Below are 20,445 nucleotides of genomic sequence, written 5' to 3'. Positions count from 1 at the left end.
TATGTGCATTTAGCCTAATAGAAAGAATAACTTGCAAATAAACATAATGCAGCATGTAATTACTTCAGATTATTTTCAAAAGGCTTATTCATTTTGAATATACTTAAAATGAAACAACTACTTGGGTATATTTTTCAGAAATAGTATACATGCCTTAAACTCAATAAATGTTTGGCTGAGTTGAATTTGCTCCCCTTAATAAATTATCTCTTTTTAATTTCAATTTTGATTATGTCATGGTTTTTGTATGATAATTAAGTATACAATCCAAGAAAGGTTTAACTATGAATATGTATACATTAAAAGTTGTATCCAAAGCAAAAATTGGTTGCATTATTTGAGAAAAAAGTAGTTACCAATCGCCAAAGCATGTAGACTTAGAACTTTCTCATTTAAAGCTCTAAACGACTCCGCCATTTAACAGAATCAGTTACTGTCTCATATATAATCACAACCAACAAGTTTATAGCAATTATTATATCAGATAAAGTAAATCTAAATAATATATTTTACTAAGTTGTGTCAAATATACCATACATTACCTGACAGTAGCAGGCTACTACATCTCCTCAACACATTCTGTAGTGCATCAAGGATTAGTCTGAGCTAGTAATAGAAGAAAGAAAAATAGTAACTTTTGTAGCAACTCAATTATTACTTATTAGCCTGGCTTGTAAGACGGTACTACTATCACTATAATTATGAAGAGCAAGATCCACTCCACTTTATTTATATAGCCTTATTGTTTTTCTCCCAAACATAAAGGCTCATCATTGCATAACCCATACCTTAGAGGATCTTGTGATTTGAACAAGTCATCCACACTTAAAATAGATGATGGCGAATTATGAAATTATTAGTTTCAACTTTCAGTCTATGTTTTATGTTAGAAATTTGCTCAAAGTAAGATTTCACCCTAGTACTAGTAATAGTGTAATAATGCCAAGGAAAGAAAATGAGAATAATTATAAGCACCAGTATAAAGTAAGATTTACAACATGCCAAAGAATTAGTAGCTACAAATATTCATCTCAACAATGAATCATGCCAAAGAAAATCAAACATTCTAAATCATATGGTAGCTACAACATGTAATTTAAAATACAAAATAGGCATAGAGGCATATAATCAAACAATTGGTACATGAGATAAAGAAGAATAATGTTAAAATCAGCAGCCTTTCACATGAATTCAGTAATGTCAGCAAGAACGACACAAATTTAGCATCAATATCCATCAAATAATCAAGAATAAACATTTACAATCACATCAATGCATACCAATCACATGCAAACAAACATTGATTTCAAGCATTAAACAAAAAATTTCATTAAAAATTTTTTAAGACATTTTTTTCTCGAACACTTAGTGTACAAAGGCATTAAACAAATCAAATATCACAACCAAGTATCCATTCAACCTCCATTCACAAAATCAGCATCAATTGTGCACAAATCAGCAACATACCTCAGTAATTCAGTAGCAATTCAGTCAAGCCAGTCCAAACAAATTAAAATTTAACTCAAGAAGCATAACATGTTTATCTATGTATGAACTAACATCAGAAAATCCTAATTCTACTCTAATCCAACTAACAGCAGTAAGTTTACAGCACAAACAACCTTAATGCAGTGAATTAATGCGATCAACATCACCAAAATGATTTCAACATCGAAAGTCACCAAAACCAGCAGTAACCAAGTATAATCCCACAATGTCAACAGCATTTTCTCAGCAAAAATTAGTCTAAATTGCAGTAAATCACAAGCAGACAATCCAACATATCCAATTCTAACCAGAAATTCCTCATTCTAACCTAAACTCAACTAACAGCAGCAATTTTCCAACAAAACAGTCAGCAACTTAGAGTATTTCCAATTCTCAACACAATCACATGATTAACCCAATATCTCCAGCAATATATTCATAAAAAAACGTGCACTAAAGCAGCAAATCATAAATACAGTCAACAATTCAATCAAACAATTCCAAACAGTTCCAACAGTGATGTCCATAAACAAAAAGAAATTGCAAATAATTTTAGCAGTCAATTCTCAGCAAAATCAGCCATTAACAAGCATGTCATAGAGTCTGACAATTAACCAAATGAACTCAAGCAAAATACTAGTTATAACTGAAACATGATACATGAGCATCTTTCCTATCTTTTTCTAGTGAATTTGCATTTAATTTGTTGAGTTTAATCAAGAATTAATTATCTTTTAGCCACTATGGATGCTACTTTGAGTCGTGTGCAATTCTGTTTATTTTAGGTAGCATTCGGATGGTTTTAATGGAGTTTCTGCAGAAAAAGAGAAGAAGACAAATGATGCTGTCAACCCTGACCTCTCTGCACTCAAACCTGAATAACTCGAGCTACAAAGGTCCAATTGACATGGTTCTAGTGGCGTTGAAAAGCTAACTTCCAGAGCTTTCCAACGATGTATAATAGTTTATACTTCTTCTCCAAACACGCTGCCAAGGCTGCACCTAACTTGAGATTTCTCAAGTTAGGCGCAAGACACAACAACAACACGCAAGATTGGTTGGTTCCTTCAAGTTAGGCGCAGGCCTTACTCATACACACCACGTAAGGCGCAGCTCTTTGCCAAGTTAGGCGTGGATCCTAGTGAAGCCAAGTGGTCCCCACGTTACAATGCAAAGATCTTTAATTAATTCTGATTTAAATTTAAATTTTATTTTTTTAAATAGGAAAAGATATTATTTTAATTTTAGAAATTAGATTTTAAATTAATTAGGATTAGATATAAAAGAGAAAAGAAACTTCTCTTCTGGGGATTATTCCATCTCATTTTATAAATTACAGTTTACCTGAATCCTAGTTTTTCTCTCTGAACCATGAGCAACTAAACCTCCACTGTTAAGGTTAGGAGCTCTGTCTATTATATGGATTGATTCTATTGTTTTTATATTTTAATTCATGTGTGATTTATATTTCAAGAATTATTTTCGTTCTTTATTTTATGAAATTGGGTGGAACAGAAGTATGACCCTCTTTCTAATTGAGTTCTTGTATAACTTGGAAAAGCTCTTTACTTGAATAACAACTTGAAAACATATTCTCCTAAATTTTTTATTATCTAGATTTAACGGGATACGTGACATATAATCCTCTTATATTTGGATAATTAGGATTTTTGTGGCATATAAACTAGAATTGAACTTCACCCTCTAATTGGAATTAATTGACCAAGGAATTGGTGGTTGATGAATTTTATAGGAGACTAAAAAGGTCTAAGGAATTAGGGTTTAGTCATATATAGTTTGCCAGGAATTAAATCTTGCATGATTAAAATAAATTAATAAGAAAAGTCAATCCGGAAAATAGACAACTCTAAAGCCTTAACTGCTTTCTCCATATTTTATTCCCAACTTATTTACTTGCCTGTCTTCTGATATTCTGAATTTACTGTTTAATGCTCTTTGAACTCTCAAACACTATTTTCTGTTTGTCTAACTAAGTAAATCACTTAACCATTGTTACTTAGTCCATCAATCCTCATGGGATCGACCCTCATTCACTTGAGGTACTACTTGGTACGACCCGGTGCACTTGCCGGTTAGTTTGTGGTTGTAAATTCCACACTAAAACACAGATGAAATTCCAAAAGAGAAGTTGAATTGAAACCTGTTTGAAGAACAGGGAAGGAAACCCCCCACTCGTTCCGTTTCCTAGGCAACAACCACGGTGGTTCTCCGACAGCTCCAGTGGTGGTAGAAAACCTCAGCAACAGCCAAACAGCGACAGTAACGATACATAATTGAGCCAGAGCAGTGACAACAATACCTCGGGCAGCAAGAGAAAAACTGGGTTCATCTCCAATGGCGGTGGCAGCAACGCTCACTCTCTTCAGGCCTTGTTCATCTCTCTCTTTGGGCTTCTTCCACTACGAAGGCGGCACCTTCAATCGACGACGACGACGACTGCAACTCTGACCACACCAGCGGTGATGGCGAAGGTCCCTCTCATCTCTGTCGCGAGCTTCCTTCTCCCTCGCGCTTGTCTCTCTCTCCCTCTCACTCCACTGAAAACCTCTCTCTTTCCCTCGTGAACGATGGCGACGGCGACGGCTTCCTCCTCCATCGCGTGACAGTGCCGGCGATGCAATGGCGGTGCGGGACGGCTCCTCCTCTTTGCGTCTTCTCACTCTCAGCTTCTCCTCAGCTCGATCGCCCTCACTTTCCCTCTCTTCCTTGCGAGCATCAACGGTGACGGCAGCTGCTTGTCCCACCGGCGCCATCTCCTTCCTCCCCCCTCTCTTCCCTTCTCCGTTTTCCCTTTCTCTCTCTGTGTTTCCGTGGGTGTGTGCGTATGTTACGTTGAAGAGGGGGACAGGGGGTTTGAGGGTTTGTATTTTGAAATAGGGATTTGGGACATTAGCCTTAGGCTTTGTAATTTTCAATTTGAAAATTAAGATTATAAATTAAAAATTTTATAAAAATTTTTGGATAAAATAGATATTTTAAAAAAATTAGTGAATAGAATAATAATTTTAAATTAAATATATTTTACTAAAAATATTTTAAAAATATTATTTATTAATATATCGTTGAGTAAAAATAATTATTTTTAATTTATATTATAAAATAATATATTAATTAGACAAAAATATTAATTAATTTAAATTTGAAGTACTTATAAAATCAATTTAGTCATTCTTAATAAATTATTTTTTGAAAATAAAAACTTGAATTAAATCATAAATTATTTATAATAAAAATTACTTAAATTAAATTACATATAGTTCTTCTATTACTAAATTCGGGTTGTTACAACATGCAACGAATGATGCAGAGAAGTTTGTGATTCGCGAGTGTATAGAGGGGTTGGAGGCGACCGGTTGGACAGTAGAGAGACAACTAGACCATAGGGAGAAAGGAAGCTCTAGGGACTGGGGGCAGACGCATGCTTTCTGAATGTTCTCTAAGCGATACAGCATCGTTTCATTTGAACCGGTTGGGTTTCGGTTTGGTTTGACCGGCCGAATTCCGGTTTGGTCTGACCAAGTGTTATCTTCACCCTTTATTCCTGAGTGAAGAACGACGAGTGAGGGAATGAGAATTTTGGGAGGGAATTGGGGAGAGGTTTTAAAAAAAGATTGAAAAACCGTACTTTACGGTCACCTCCCAAAACTGTGACCATAAACCTCTTTAGGCCATCCTCCAAAACTATGACCATAGACCCTTTTAGGTCACCTTTTTTTGAAGAACCGTGACCATAGACCATTTAAGGTCACCTCCCAAAACCGTGACCATAGACCCCTTTAGGTCACCCCAAAAAAACCGTGACCATAGACCCCTTTGTCACCCTTTCGTAAAACCGTGACCATAGACTCTTTTGGGTCACTCCTCAAAACAATGACCATAGATGTCTTTTGGTTACGGTGAAAAAGCGTGACTATAGACCATTTTAGGCCACCCCCAAAACTGTGACCATAGACCCCTTTAGGTCACCCTTCAAAACCATGACCATAGATCCTTTTAGGTCATCTTTTTTTTGAAAAACTGTGACCATAGACCATTTAAGGTCACCCTCCAAAACCGTGACCATAGACCTCTTTAGGTCACCCTTTCGTAAAACCGTGACCATAGATGTCTTTTGGTCACGGTGAAAAATCGTGACCATAGACCCCTTTAGATCACTCCCAAAACCGTGACCATAGATCCTTTTAGGTCATCTTTTTTTGAAATACCGTGACCATAGACCTCTTTAGGTCACACCAGAAAACCGTGACCATAGACCCCTTTAAGTCACTCCAAAAAATCGTGATCGTAGATCCCTTTAGGTCACCCCAAAAAACTGTGACCATAGACCCTTTTAGGTCATCTTTTTTTAAAAACGGTAACCATAGATTATTTTTTGTCACGGTAAAAAACTGTGACCATAAACCCTTTTAGGTTACCCTCAAAAATCGTGACCATAGACTCTTTTAGGCCACCTTTTTTAAAAAACCATGACCATAAATATTCTATGGTCACCCTTTTTCCAAAAACCGTGACCATAGCTTTTTTTTTAGTCATAGTAAAAAATTCTATCGTGACTAAAAAAACCGTGACCATAGACCCAGAATATTGTAATGAGTATTGTAAATATTAATAACAATTCAAAAGATCAGCGGTTTCTATTTTCGAATTGAGACTTCAATATAAGGTTGATCAATGATTTATTTGTTTGAGTTGAACAAAGTTCAAGTAAAACAAATTGGCACACTCAAATCTGGATAATAGTGTTGTTTATGGTGGTTTCATCACTTGCATGCTTTTGAGAAATGAAAAGATTATAAACATGTTGCAGTCTGATAGATAATCCTTTTTTTACCGAAACGTCAAACAATGATACTGGGAGTCCAATATCACCACGCACCTTAGAGTCGGTTCCTACACCAAGAACTTCTGGTTGATGTTAGGCTCGAACTGGTAGTAGTAATATGATATAGGTTGTTAATCCAACTATGGCCAATATTTGGATTTATAGTAATTGTCTCACAATCTCGGGATGCAGAATAATCTCACCTTTCAACTGATGCCCTCAGAAAATACTCAAATTTAGTTTGGTAAAATTTTTTATTTTATTTTAAGTTTGATAAATTAAAAAAAAATTATGTATTTATATTTATAATTTTTAAAAAAATAAATATTCTTTTGAAAATATCTAAAGTGAATTTTTTTTAAAAATGACTTGTACTTATTAAAATTAAAAAGTCTAATGTAATTTTAAATATTAATTAATTTTAAAATTTAATTCTTATATTTATGTTTATTATAATATTTTTAAATTTTAAAAACTATTTTATTAAACACCTTTGTTGTTATTTGTGTTTATTAAACGTTATTTTTAATTTGATTTATTAAATATAGATATTACAACTTTTAAAAAAATTATCTTTTTATTTTTATAAGCTACTTTTAAAAAATAAAAAATTTACCAAATTAACTCTCAGAAATACAATTCATACGGACAACGGACTTTCCAACTATCTATCCTTATGATTGGCCATTCAATGACAAATCCAAAAATTTCATAAGGACAAATAAACATATAACACATAAGAATAACAAAAATTTTATATAAACATATTTATAAAGTATATATATAAAATGAAAATATTATATATTAAATATTAAATAATTTTTTTGATGGTTATTAGTGGCTAAAAGAGGAAAGATTGAATCTTAGCCCCTTTTTTGTTGAGTAATGCTTTTTGCCCGTTTACAATATTTTAGGAGATTTTTTTCTTTTTGTCTCGTCACTAGTCAAGAGACATTTTTTTTTGTCTCGTAATCAATGAGAAGATATTTTTCAATTTTGTCTCCTGTGTAACAGAATCAGAAATGGGGTAGAAGAGAAAGAGAGAATCACACCAAGAAGTATCCTTGTTCAGCCGCTAGGTGCAACGCAGCCTACATCCAGTCTCCATCACAACAATGATGGAATTTTACTATAATCATCTTTGATTACAGACACCAATTCTCCCTAGGAACTACCCTTCCTATCCGGGACAAATTCATAATCTATCCCAATCCTGAACTTGACTTGGTCACCTGCCAAACTTTCAACTGCTAAGTGCTAATCCAACTTGTAAGGAGATTCCCACAGAATCATGAAACACAACACAGATGTACAAAGGACCTTTAGGACATCTATGTCTTTTTCTTTTAATTTTGTATACTCTGTCTTTTTCTGCTCTATGGCTTTTAATTTTCATACAAACTCACTGTTTACCTTTTTTTCATGAGACTCAAGACAGACAAAATTAAACAAAAAATACAATATAAAATACATTGAAGGAGCAGAACTTCTGTTAGTTTGGGTAGCTATGAGAACTCTGTGCTTTCACTCTTTTCTCCGTGCCTCAAGCCTTGGCTGTTCACCCTTATTATAGAAGGAGAAGCCTCCAAGGTTGAAACGGTTGAACCGAGCCAACTTCTTCTTCAAACATCAAATTGGTTCGGACAGAGAGAGAAGAAGGAGAACCGAATGCAAAAACCAACAAGCAATTACCTCTACCTCAACCTTTCTCACCAAGTTTCATCAATCCGGGCTTTTCATCTTGACTTTCTCCCCAATAAGGATTCTTGACCCTTGATGAGTCCTTGATGCTTGATAGCTCCATCTGTTCTATCTTCTGCCTCTCCCTCCACGTAGCTACAGTAGCTACCTTATGTGATGGTTGATCAGAGAGTAGAGACAAGCCATACCCAAGGGATCTTCTTCTCTAGCCGAAACAGATCTTCCTCTATTTTTAGGCATGGTGATCTTGAGACTTTTTCACCACATATTACCATATCTAGTAAAAATCTCAGTCACACCATACTGTAGATCTTTCTTTTGCAAGTGCCATCATCACCTTGGCCTATTGCTTGCACATAACTTCACTGCTACAGTGCTTCATCTCTGATAACTTGCTTCCTCTCATCTTCTATGACATGACCGAAACTAGAGAGAGAGGAGAGAGAAGAAAGAAAAATATTCAATGGAATTAAGGAAGAAATTAAAATGAGCTAGGTTTATACTTCCCATGCCTAGTAACGTGTAAAGTAATAATAGCAATCAAATCAATTTCAATCTTTCTCTTTCCAGTTACCAAGGCAAGCGTTAACTCCATTTAATTAAATTTAAATTCCATCAAAGAGAGTGGGTAACCGAACCACTTCTCTTTCCTTTCTTTTTCTTTTCAAAATCAGACCAAGTTTGTTGGTCTTTCACCAAGGATTTGATTTAGGCTTGTTCAATAAAATCTGGTCCAAATATCACATTAATAATTCAACCACATATTTTAAAGTATTTTTTGCACCATGCTAATTATTTTTGTCAACCATTTTGGGCTTTAGGTTTTCTTTATACTCAATGACAAGATCTGCAAACAACAAAATTATTAATTAACAAATGTGAACTAAAATTTAAATTAATAATTTTGTAATTAATTATTTTAATAATGTTTGATCATCAGTAAATTAATTTGAAGTTTCCAAACTTATCATTTTTATTTATTCATTATTAAGACTCATATATTTAGGTATTAATGTTATTATTCGTTTTTTTATAAATTAAATACATGTAATAATAGTAAATCTTGGATTAATAGAGATGATAATATAAATAGATTAATCAAGGAATTTTTTATTGAATATTTAAAATAGTAAAACACTTTTTTTAGGAATTATACATGATTAAAGATATTTTAGGGAGAAGAATTATGCACCAAACTCCTCCTATCCCTATTGTATATTTTATAAATTACTTAACAATTATTCAAGTATTTAATAAAAGAAAGACCAAAATTACTTTTAAAATAATAATAATAACCATGAAAAAATATATGTAGTCCAAAATTCTTTAGTTTACTAATAAATATTAAATTTGAGTAGAAAAAAATTTAAGAATATAAATTTTAACTAAATTCACTAATTGAATAGTATCACAATATTTTTGTTTTTATTAAATTGATTTAATATATATTTTATTATCTTATATTTTCAGATAAAAATTTGATAATTTATTTTTATTATTATGTGAAATCAAATTCAATCAAATAATTTTTGACAAAAAATTTCATAAGATCATTTTTATTTTAATGTGGGGGACAAACATAATTCTATAGTAGAGACAAATATATGTATAGATATATTTTTTTAGTGGAATCATTTATCCTCACAAGTTTGTACATAGGTTCATCCATAGTTAATGCATTTGCTATTTAAGGTTATATTTAGAGCACATTAATTATCTCTATTTTAGGTAATGTGAAAAGTATTAAACATAACGTAAAACTTGAAATTTGTTTATAAGACATAAAAAATTGAAGTTTTCTTTGGCAAAAATTTATCATTCATTTTATTATTTAATTAACCCCTCTTGACTATATTTATGATCATTAGCTAAAAGTGTCAACAAGTTAGAAAGTAAAAAATTACCCTTGAAATAGGAATATGATGATAGAGTTCTTAGTTTATTATTAATATTTTGAATTTATTATAAAGCTTGCTTTTCAGTATCAAAGTACACATAAAGAAAGCTCAAATTGAGCATGTTTACAAGCTCTCTACAAGTCTAAGCAGACTAAATATGTCATTATTCAAGAATGGATATAGCTATCATATTTTGAATCCACATTTTTTGGATTCAATATTTTGATATGATTGTCATTTTGAAGTTTTAGATATTTCAATCAACACTTTTGGGTGGTGGTGGCGTGGATCTGGACCAGCTGGACTTTCTCTTTGAATATGATATAAGCTTTCAGTTTGCTTATAGTAATGCGATACAGAATTTGGATCATTTAAAATTTTCTGATCAACATTTTTGGATTGTATAAACCCGCCATGATGACGTGGATCTGGACCAGCTGGACTTTCTCTTTGAATATGATATAACATTTCAGTTTGCTTATTGTAATGCGACAACAGATTTGGATCATTTGAAACTTTTCTGGCAACATGATGAACATCATCATTGGTTTGCAGAGAATTTTCATGGTTTCCATTAGGGCTTGCTGTGCTCAATCCACCATCATTGAGCGATACTAAGAGGGAAACTCCCATCAACCATATTATTAGAGAAAATTTCATGTGCAAGTTTGCCATCTCTTACAAACAAATAAAGAAACAGTACTTGTATTTGTGAATACTAAATATACTGAATACAACACATACACGCATGTATATATAGAGAGACTAGAGTTGTTAACCTGTACACGTTTATACACTAACAATTTTTTTATTTATTTTGGTCAACAAAGCTCATTAATATTTTGTCATCATCAATTTATTATTCCCTTATATGGTCGCTACAATATATATTGAAAAATAGTAGTAATTAATGCTTTTTATTAATATTGGGTAATATTATTTATATATTATTACATGAAAGTTTAGTATTTGTTTAGGTGTTATTAAATTGATAGAAAAATATTTTTTTAATAAAATAATCTTTTTATTTTTTAATGTGTTTGGTAAATTTTTAATAATAAAATAAAAATACTAAAAAAATAAAAAATATTTTTTTAAAAAGTTACAATTTATATTTTAAAAAAAATTACACAATAAATAAACAAAAAAGTACTTTTATATTATTATATTCAAATACAATCGATAGATAAAAATATCTTTTTGTATGATATATCCAAACATAAAATTAATTTTACTTCTCTAAAAAATCTTTTAAAAAAAGATAACTCGAAAAAAAATATTTTATTAGAAACTCACTCAAATAAACCATTAAAATTTAGAGTATAAAATTTAGTATTTATGATTTAAGGTATTAATTAATTATTGACTAAAAATTATAAATTTTATTAGTGATATAGCATTACTCTAATATAAATTTATAACTCTTGGAAGATATATAAAACAATTGGCTAAATAATATATATGTATAGAATTTATTATTAAAATCTGATTCTATCTTTAATTTATATTTTATTATAAACATTATGATTTATTTGTGATATTTATTCTCAAAGATATATATTTTTATGGGTTAAGTACGATTTTAGTCTCTAAGGTATAGGTTAAAAATTTTTTTCGTCCTCAACTTTTTTTGTACACAAAATCGTCCTAAGGTTTAAAATTAAGTTTTAAAATCGTTCTTTTTACTTAAATCTTAAAATTTTGGACCAAATTATCCATAACAAAAAAATTATAAAATAAAAAAACGAAAAAACAAGAGAAGAAGAGTGTTTTTGCTCCTGCGAAGGGGGAAGAGAAAAAGAAAAAGAGAAAAGGCAAGAAGAAAAAGAAGAAGCTGTCCACAATTTACCTCTACCTCCGTTTCTGTCGCAAAAAATTTAAAACCAAGTTAAATTTTAGAAACGATTTTAAAATCAAATTAAACTTTAAGGACCATTTAAATTTAAATTAATAATAAAATTATTTGATTTCAGGATAAATGATGAAAGAGGTAAACTACCATAATCATCACCGATTTTGAATACACCGACAAAAATATTTTTTACTTTTGTTAATAATAAAAATATTTTTAAAATATTTTAAAATACGATAAAAATAACTAATTTTTAATATATAAAGAAAAAGTTTTTTACAAATTAAATTTTGATATTGTTCTTCGCAAGTATTATTAGAAAAATGAAATAATTTTATCTTTATAATTTGGTGATTTTATGCTAAATAAATTCTTTTTTACAATTTTTTTTATTAATAACAAAATATACTTTAAAAATAAAAAAAATTTAGACGTCAAATTTTTTATCCGATTATTTTTACTTTTTAAATAATTGTCCAAATATATATTAATATATAAGAGGTTTGTCAAATAAAAAAATATTTGTCTCTTGAAAAATATTATTTTTGTTATTTTTATCATATTTTATAATATTTTGATAAGATCTTTATTGTTATAAAAATGGAAGTTATTTTTATTAACATTTTTAAAAATTGGATTCAATTTTGGTAGTTTAGCATGATGAAGAGATAAAGTATAAACACTATAAATAAGTAACTTTGAGAATGTTTCGCTACTTATTTGAATAATATCTTAATTCTTGGTTGCTGGATTTGAAAAAAAATAAACTACAATAATCAATTATAGTTAATGTTTATTTTGGATGCATTATTGTAAGACTTTTTTAAAAGGTAAATCTTATTTTTAATGTAAAAAGTTGACTGTTACAACAAATTTAAAAAAAAAAATTGTATATTGACTGTAATGATTTTTCTAAAAGAGCATTTTTTGTTAGTTGGCTATTTTTTAGGTATACATTGGCTTTTATTTCATTTCTCAAAATATGTGATTAGTTTTTTAATATATTTTAAACACATGGTATGATTTTTCTTATAATATTAATATATTGAGAAAAAGCATAAACTCATATAGAAGATTTTATTTATAAATTTAAATTCCTATTTAAAAATAATGTTAGTCAGTTAAAATAAAAATATTTTACTTATTTTATAATATACTATTCTCAATTAATATTATATTATTATCATAATAGATGGCTTGATTTAATTCAATACAAACAAAGAACACACACATATACATGCGTGCACACGTCCACTCACCTACCCACGCACAGGGGCATGCACATACGCACGCCGCACCCATTAGCACACTTCTATACACACAAAAACATACACTTAAATACACATACGCACGCATGTACGCACGCGCTCACACACACGCACGCTTGCACACATATATATCCACACACAGGGATACATTTATATGCTTTGTTGTAGAGATAACTGCACACATATATATCCACACACAGGGATACATTTATATGCTTTGTTGTAGAGATAACTCAGATAAGTGTCCCACTACAATTTAAAATTTTTTTGAGTAATATATAATAATAATATTTATTTGTTTATATTAAATTATTAAATTTGACCATATAATAATATTTTACTCAACTTTTGATACTTAATAGTTAATTTAAAATTTTTATATTAAATGTCTATTAGAATTATCAATTCTCAATTCAAATGAGATTAGTATTTTTTTTTTAAAAATCAACTCGAAAGATAGAGTATTATTTATCTTCTTTTGAAATTAGCTTTAGTATTTTCCACAAAAATTGTATTAATTGAAAGAACTTTCTCAACTGAATATCAGTAAAAGTTGATTTCTAATTTTATGAGAAGTAAATTTTTAAATAATTATTTAGTGATATAGATAGAAAAAGAAATATTTATATTGTTAAGCAAAATATTACTCAATTTTTTTAAAATATAAATTTTTTTAAAATATTTTAAATTATAATATTTAAATTTATAAATTAGATATTTTAAAGATTAATCGTATTTTACAATATAATAATAATGTACATAAAAAAGAACCACCTATATAGAATACATATTTAAAATATAAAATATAAATTGAAATTAAGTTAAACAATACATGTATTTATATACAAATATATAATAATTAATAGATAATTTAATAGCTGATTTTTATGTACACATAATAATTTTATTATAAAAATTATTATTATATTTTATATATTTTGTCCCACTATCAAAATTTTCTGAATCTGTCACTACACACACGCACCCACCCACCCGAAGACACACACACGTATACACACGCACACGCACACACACCCGCACATGCACCCACACGCACGTGCATGCGCACGCAAACACACACTCAGACATTCTCATACGCACACACTGGCACACCCGTATGCACACACGTGTGCATGCACCCACGCACACACACGCCACACACATGCATACACGCACACACATGCGTATGTGCACACACTTATACATGCACCTACACTAATGCGCACACGCATGCACGTACTCACACGCACATATATACACACGCACGTGCGCGTACATACCCATATATATGTTGAGTTGGCAAACATAATTAATAATTTTTTATTATATTTATTTGTTTTTTAGTATTGTAGATATTAATGAATTAGCAATTAAAAATCACAGTCAAGCAATTCATAATTCAAATAAATGAACACATAAAAAAGTGATAAAATCCAAGATTTAGATCAAATATATTTGGACAACCGCTGCACTTATTATTGAAGTACAAAGAAGTGAAGATTCTCCGTTTAATGCCAAAGGTTAAGAACTCTAAAGGTGAAATGGCTAACTTAATCAAATTAAAAATAATTTTATTATTAAAGAAGCAATCAAGGTCTAAATATGAAGATTTCTATCATGTTAAGAAAAAATGTAATCAATTCGGGCATATTGCATATCATACAAACAACATTTTATTTTCTTGTTAGTTGAGTATGTTCTTATCACTACAAGAAAAGTAGGCTATTATTACGTTTTTAAAGTATGTCAAAAAGTGAAAAAAATCGTAGCAATAACTTTTTGCAACGCTTTCTAAACTATCAACGCGCTTTTAAAAGGGTTACATCTACGAACATGCCGGTAGCTCTATCGCCACGGTTTTATCAATCTATGGGCATGTTTTATTTATTGACGCTTTTATCTTTTGCCAAATCTCTAATTAATTGCGACTCTTATAAAAGTGTGACCATTGATCCCTTTCAGCCACACTTTTGAGCGTGGTAAGAAAAAGTGTGACGACAAGGATTTTTTTTTTTTGTAGTGTACTTTTCTTTTGTCTTGATTCAAATTTACTTTAAAAGAGACAAAAGTAAAAAAGAGTAGTGCATACAAAAGCCATTTTATCTTTTATTTGAGTGTTTTGATTTCGAATGTATGCTAGATTAGAGTGCACTTGATTTTCTTTAATTAAATTAAGTTAACACTTAGGTGATTTATTAAACTTGAAATAACTTAGGTGGTTTAAAAGAGTATAAGTCTCTTAGAATTGGTATTTATAATTTTCATTAATTATAGTAAAAATTCTACTATTATTATAATGAAAACTGAATGTTACATTACACTTCGTAACCGAACCAAAATATATAAAATGTCAATTTTCTCCTTTTCTATTTTTTATATTTTCTGTTTTACACTACGGGATAAAATAAAATTACAAATAATCTCTTAAAATTAAAATTCTGCACAATTTATTATTAAACATTAAAAATAATTCCTTAATTTAACTCTCCTTTCTAATTCACTTGAGAACTTTCAATATATATATATATATATACTTGTTTGAAAAAAAGAATTATGTTCCGAAACATATATTTGAAACAGAATAATCAAAAGAATATAAACTAAATATTTAAATTAAATTTTCTATTTAAAAATACAATTAATTATAAATAATCTCATATTAAACTAAAACTATAGAGTGTCGATTTCATTTCAAATTAAAAATGTTTGAATGAACTATTTTAAACGTACTATAAAAATAGTATAGCTTCATTTTCCTAATTAACATAATATAATAACATAAATAGTTTGGAAAATTTATTTACGGTGCCAGTTTGATAACTATAAATTTGAGTATTGAGAATGTCGTTTGACCTTTTTTATATACAGCTTACAATGATTGTGGTGTTTATCATCACAGACAATTTTCTGTTGTATTTTAATTAATAACCTTCTGATCAACTTTAGCTAGTTTGACACTCTTCCAACTGAAAATAAATGCGTTCTTTAATTTTTAGTGATATATATTTAGCTTTTTGACTTTTTAACATTCAGTAACCTTATTTTATGTTGTATTGGAGAGTGAAAATAAGGTATTCATAAATCTTAACAATAATATAAATACTAATAGGATTTAAGGCCAATAAGCATGGTAGAAAGTGTTTATAAGGTGATCTTTAAATTATTCATTGAGCGATTAAGGCCGCTGATAGGAGATTCAGACTATGTGTGTTCAAAAGTGGACATGGTGTAACTGTGATAAAGGTGAAGGTGACGCACCAGCAGCAAGTGTGAAGTGAGGGATATAGTAAATGCACATGTGAGATGGAGGTGGCGATGGGGTTGAATGGGGTGACTATGTAGGTGCAGTGAAGGTGGGGCAAGTAAATGTAGTTGCTTGAGGATGGTGATGGTTGAGGTTGCAGTGGCTTGAGGTTGAGAAGACATGTATGATGATGATATGATGATGATAATGATGATGTAGAGTTAGTGATGGTCGGAATGAGTGCAAATGTAACACCTTCACTATCAGAATAACACGCTTCTGATTGCGCCACTTTGATAACGAAAATATTACGAAAACTTCTATAATAATAATAATAATAATAATAATAACAATAATAATAATAATAAAGAAGTAGGAGCTTTATTTACCTAAAAATTCTCCTAGACTTTTTTTTATAAATCAAAAATATTTTTTTGTTTTATACACACATACATGCATATAAATCATTATACAACACTATTACATTCAAAAGAATAATTTATACAAGTAACATGTCAATATTATATATATATATATATATATATATATATATATATATATATATATATATATATATATATATAAAATTAAAACTCATACTCTCTTTACAAAAATATAATAATAATCACGAGAAAAAATAATAACTAAATACAAATCTAATCTAAGAATACAAAAATAAACATCCAGAGCTAGTCTTCTTTGTTTATTTTTCTGAAAAAGTATAAGATTACATGGAGTTGAGAATCTAATCACATGGTTTTTTGTAGGAGAAAAAAACGTCACAAACTTAATAAAAATAAATGCATCTGTTCAATAATGCATATCTCAAAAAAGTTTATCTTAAAAGTTTGCATTTTTTAGTAATTTATTTTTAAAATATTTTCACTTAGGTGTATGTCATTACTTTATCTCTCTCTAAAAACAAATCATATAGTATATATAAATACTTTCAAATCATCTTTTCTTATATAATTTCATATCCAAGAGTTTGGTAGTCTTATGTAATTCAGCAGAGCAAAGTAAATCTTTTAAATTTCTTGGTTAAAGGACCAAAACATGCCTACATGTTTTCTACCCAATAGACTACCATCACTCATTCTTATCCATCCAACACATAAATCAGAGTCTCAGAACAATATCGAATCCAATCCACCTCAACCTCCATCACCTTTGTGCACCAGCAAACACAATCAAATCAAACAATTCAATCATACAACATCAAACATATAAATCTTGGATCACATAGCACATAATCAGACAAATCACATAAACACAACAAAATAACAAAATCCACACCCAAACAAATCAAACAAATGTATATGATGCATGTCTATCCTACTGACCGTGATCTCACGTGTTGGTTAAACTGCCAGACTCGATACATCTAATAGCTAACTCGGATATCGTCTCTTTGTTGCACATCCCAAGAGAAATATAATCGAAAGAGTGTGCCCTACCACCTCTTCCTGGAGGTATCACTAGGGAAAATACACCGGAGAAGAGTGTCTTACCACCTTTTCCTATGAGCCCGTGACATGTAAAACAAAGGAGAGTGCTTTCCCACCTTACAATCAGAGAAAAAAAAATGTGAAAAAATACATCGAGGGATTGGGTAGTGCCCTACCACCTTCTTCACATCCAACAAAACACAATCAAAAGAGAATGTGGGAAAATAAATCGAGGGAGAGTATCGCATTCCCCACATCCCATAACACAATCACAATCATAAACACAAGAGTAATAATCCTTGAGCCTTGAACAGCATAAAACTACCGTCTTCATCGTGAGCGGGACAAACCACAATCCCTACAATATTAATAATGCAAGTGGCACAAATCCACGTCTTTACCAATCAATAATAATCATCAATCAAAGCCATCATAATCAAATTTATCATAATCTTCATCACCCAAAACCATTATTTTTATCATAAACATATTTCATAATCACGCAAGTGGGACAAAACCTCCGTCTTTACCAATCAATAATCATCATTATCATCAAATTCATCATTAATCATAATTGCTAACATATATCTCAATCATAGTTTTCATTATAAGTGCCATATAAATTCTCATTTCTCATTAATGATCTCATAACAACATAATCTTTGTCATAACTATCAACTCAACTTCACTTTCTACTTCACACACTTTAATATTCACCGTATTAAGTTTAGGCTATTACATACAGCTTGCAAATATGAGGCATTTAACACAATACCCTATACTTTTAGGTCAATATTGCAAATAAACTAACTCATACACAATCATTTATAATCAACCTCAAGCTAACTCAAACACATCATCGATAATCAACCTCAATCTTTTTCTCATTCAATCTCGTTATATCTTTCTTTAATTATTTACTTTATGGGCTAACAAGCCAAACTTTCATGAGTTTTAAGTTCAATTTAAAGTACTCCCAAGGTCCTCAACTTTATGTCATAATTCTTAGAAATCACAACTTAAGTACATATTCCGCAATTATCTCTTTTTCCTTCAACTCTATTAATTAGCTCTATTAACACTATCTCATATTTACACTTTCTAAACCCAAACCCATTGGGTGATAAAATAATTTACTTCTTTTAATATTTTACTTATTAATCAAATTTTCTTTTCAATTAACATTAATCTCTTATTTATTGTTTTTGTTGTCTATCAAAATCAAATAAGTTAAATCACAAATCAATTTCACAAGTTAACAAAACTATAAAAATCTAATTTTTTTTAACCAAGTTATCAAACTAACTTCAACTCCATGTTGAGTTTATTTCAATTATCCATTTCTTCAAGTAGAAATCTCCAAAACATAACTCTTTAGTTAGAATTAATTAAATAAAACTCATTTTCGATTTAACCAAGTTTCTAAAATTAATTTCAACTTCATTTTTAAGTTTAAAACTTATATAAAAGACTCAAATTATTTTACTTTTAAATAATTATTTTCATTACTTTAAATTTCACTAAAATGCCTCCAGACATAATTCTTTTTATAATTATTCAAATCAAAAAAGTTAATTTTTTAATCCACTTCTATTACATTAGACTTTACTAAAACTCCGAAAAAACATAATTCTTTAGTTTGAAGTAATTAAGTTTAACATCAAAACAAAGTCTTTAGTCTTTATAAAAATAGTACCAGTTTCTATTATTCTTAATATTCAATTTTATTCAAAATTTTATAAAAATTTTGGCAAAAGCTCGTCTAAAACTCGGACTCTTCCACCTTTTAAGGGTTCCATCAAAACCAAACATCTCTCAAACCCTTCTCAACCTTTCTAATACCCAACAATTTCTTTCAATATAAGTATTTTTGACTTTTTTTTATGAAAGGAAGGATTTTATTGATTTGTTGAAATAGACGGTTTAAAATAGGACAACACTAAGGGAAGGTGGTTCCACCAATTACATTGATCGACATGAGATAAAATTCACTTTAAGAAGAAATAAACAAAAAGAAAATAACATTAAGAAAAAGGGAATTAGAAGCGAGGGCCCCTGATGGAGAAGAAATCCTCCATGAGCTTCCTGGCCTCTTTGACAACTTCATCGCATGGGGTCGTTTTATGCTCGAAGACCTGCAAGTTATATGCCAACCAAATCTTCTACAAGGTGATTGCAGCAAGACTCCGTCACCGTTTTTCTTGGTTTCCACCACCGCATCGAATTACTATCTCCCTCTACCATTTTCATAACACTGTGGTATTTTTAAGTAAGCCAAAATTATCAATTTTTCCATACTTGCTCAGCTTGAGGGCAATGAATTAAATAATGAATAATTGATTCTGGTTCATTGATGCATCTAGGACACTGAGAATTCATATTAGAAAATATGGACTGTAGCTTGAGCATAACTGGGAGTCCTCTATGAATAGCTTTCCACAAAAATACCTCCACCTTTGTTGGGAAATGTAAGGACCAGATCGATTGCCACACATCTTTTTGCTTGAAGACCACCGGGAGGAACTCTATTGACGAATAAAAAAATTGGAATGCAATTCGGTATCATGAGTTCACTTTGTAAGTACCACTTCTGTCTTTTGCCCAAATTAGTTTATCTTGTGGCTCTGTTCTTTGAGTATGAAGAATTTGCTAAGCTATATTGGGGGAAAAATTATCGTTCATGAGTTGTATATTCTAATTTCC

At 30.0% G+C, this 20,445-nt stretch overlaps 1 protein-coding gene across 1 annotated transcript; it reads right to left on the bottom strand.

The window, feature by feature from the left end:
* Positions 1–10,164: 10,164 nt before the first annotated feature.
* Positions 10,165–10,605, bottom strand: LOC130934463 (uncharacterized). Its single transcript, XM_057864029.1, has one exon. The coding sequence runs from the start codon at positions 10,603–10,605 to the stop codon at positions 10,165–10,167; it is 441 nt and encodes a 146-aa protein (XP_057720012.1).
* Between the last annotated feature and the right edge of the window lie 9,840 nt (positions 10,606–20,445).

The sequence above is a fragment of the Arachis stenosperma genome, chromosome 6 (assembly GCF_014773155.1).
Source record: "Arachis stenosperma cultivar V10309 chromosome 6, arast.V10309.gnm1.PFL2, whole genome shotgun sequence".
Lineage (NCBI taxonomy): Eukaryota > Viridiplantae > Streptophyta > Magnoliopsida > Fabales > Fabaceae > Arachis > Arachis stenosperma.
The sequence above is the reverse complement of the archived record's forward strand: the minus strand, read 5'-3'. Positions and strand labels throughout refer to the sequence as shown.

Coding starts and splice junctions, on each gene's coding strand:
- LOC130934463 (XM_057864029.1), bottom strand. CDS start 10,605: ATGGCAAACTTGCACATGAAATTTTCTCTAATAATATGGTTGATGGGA.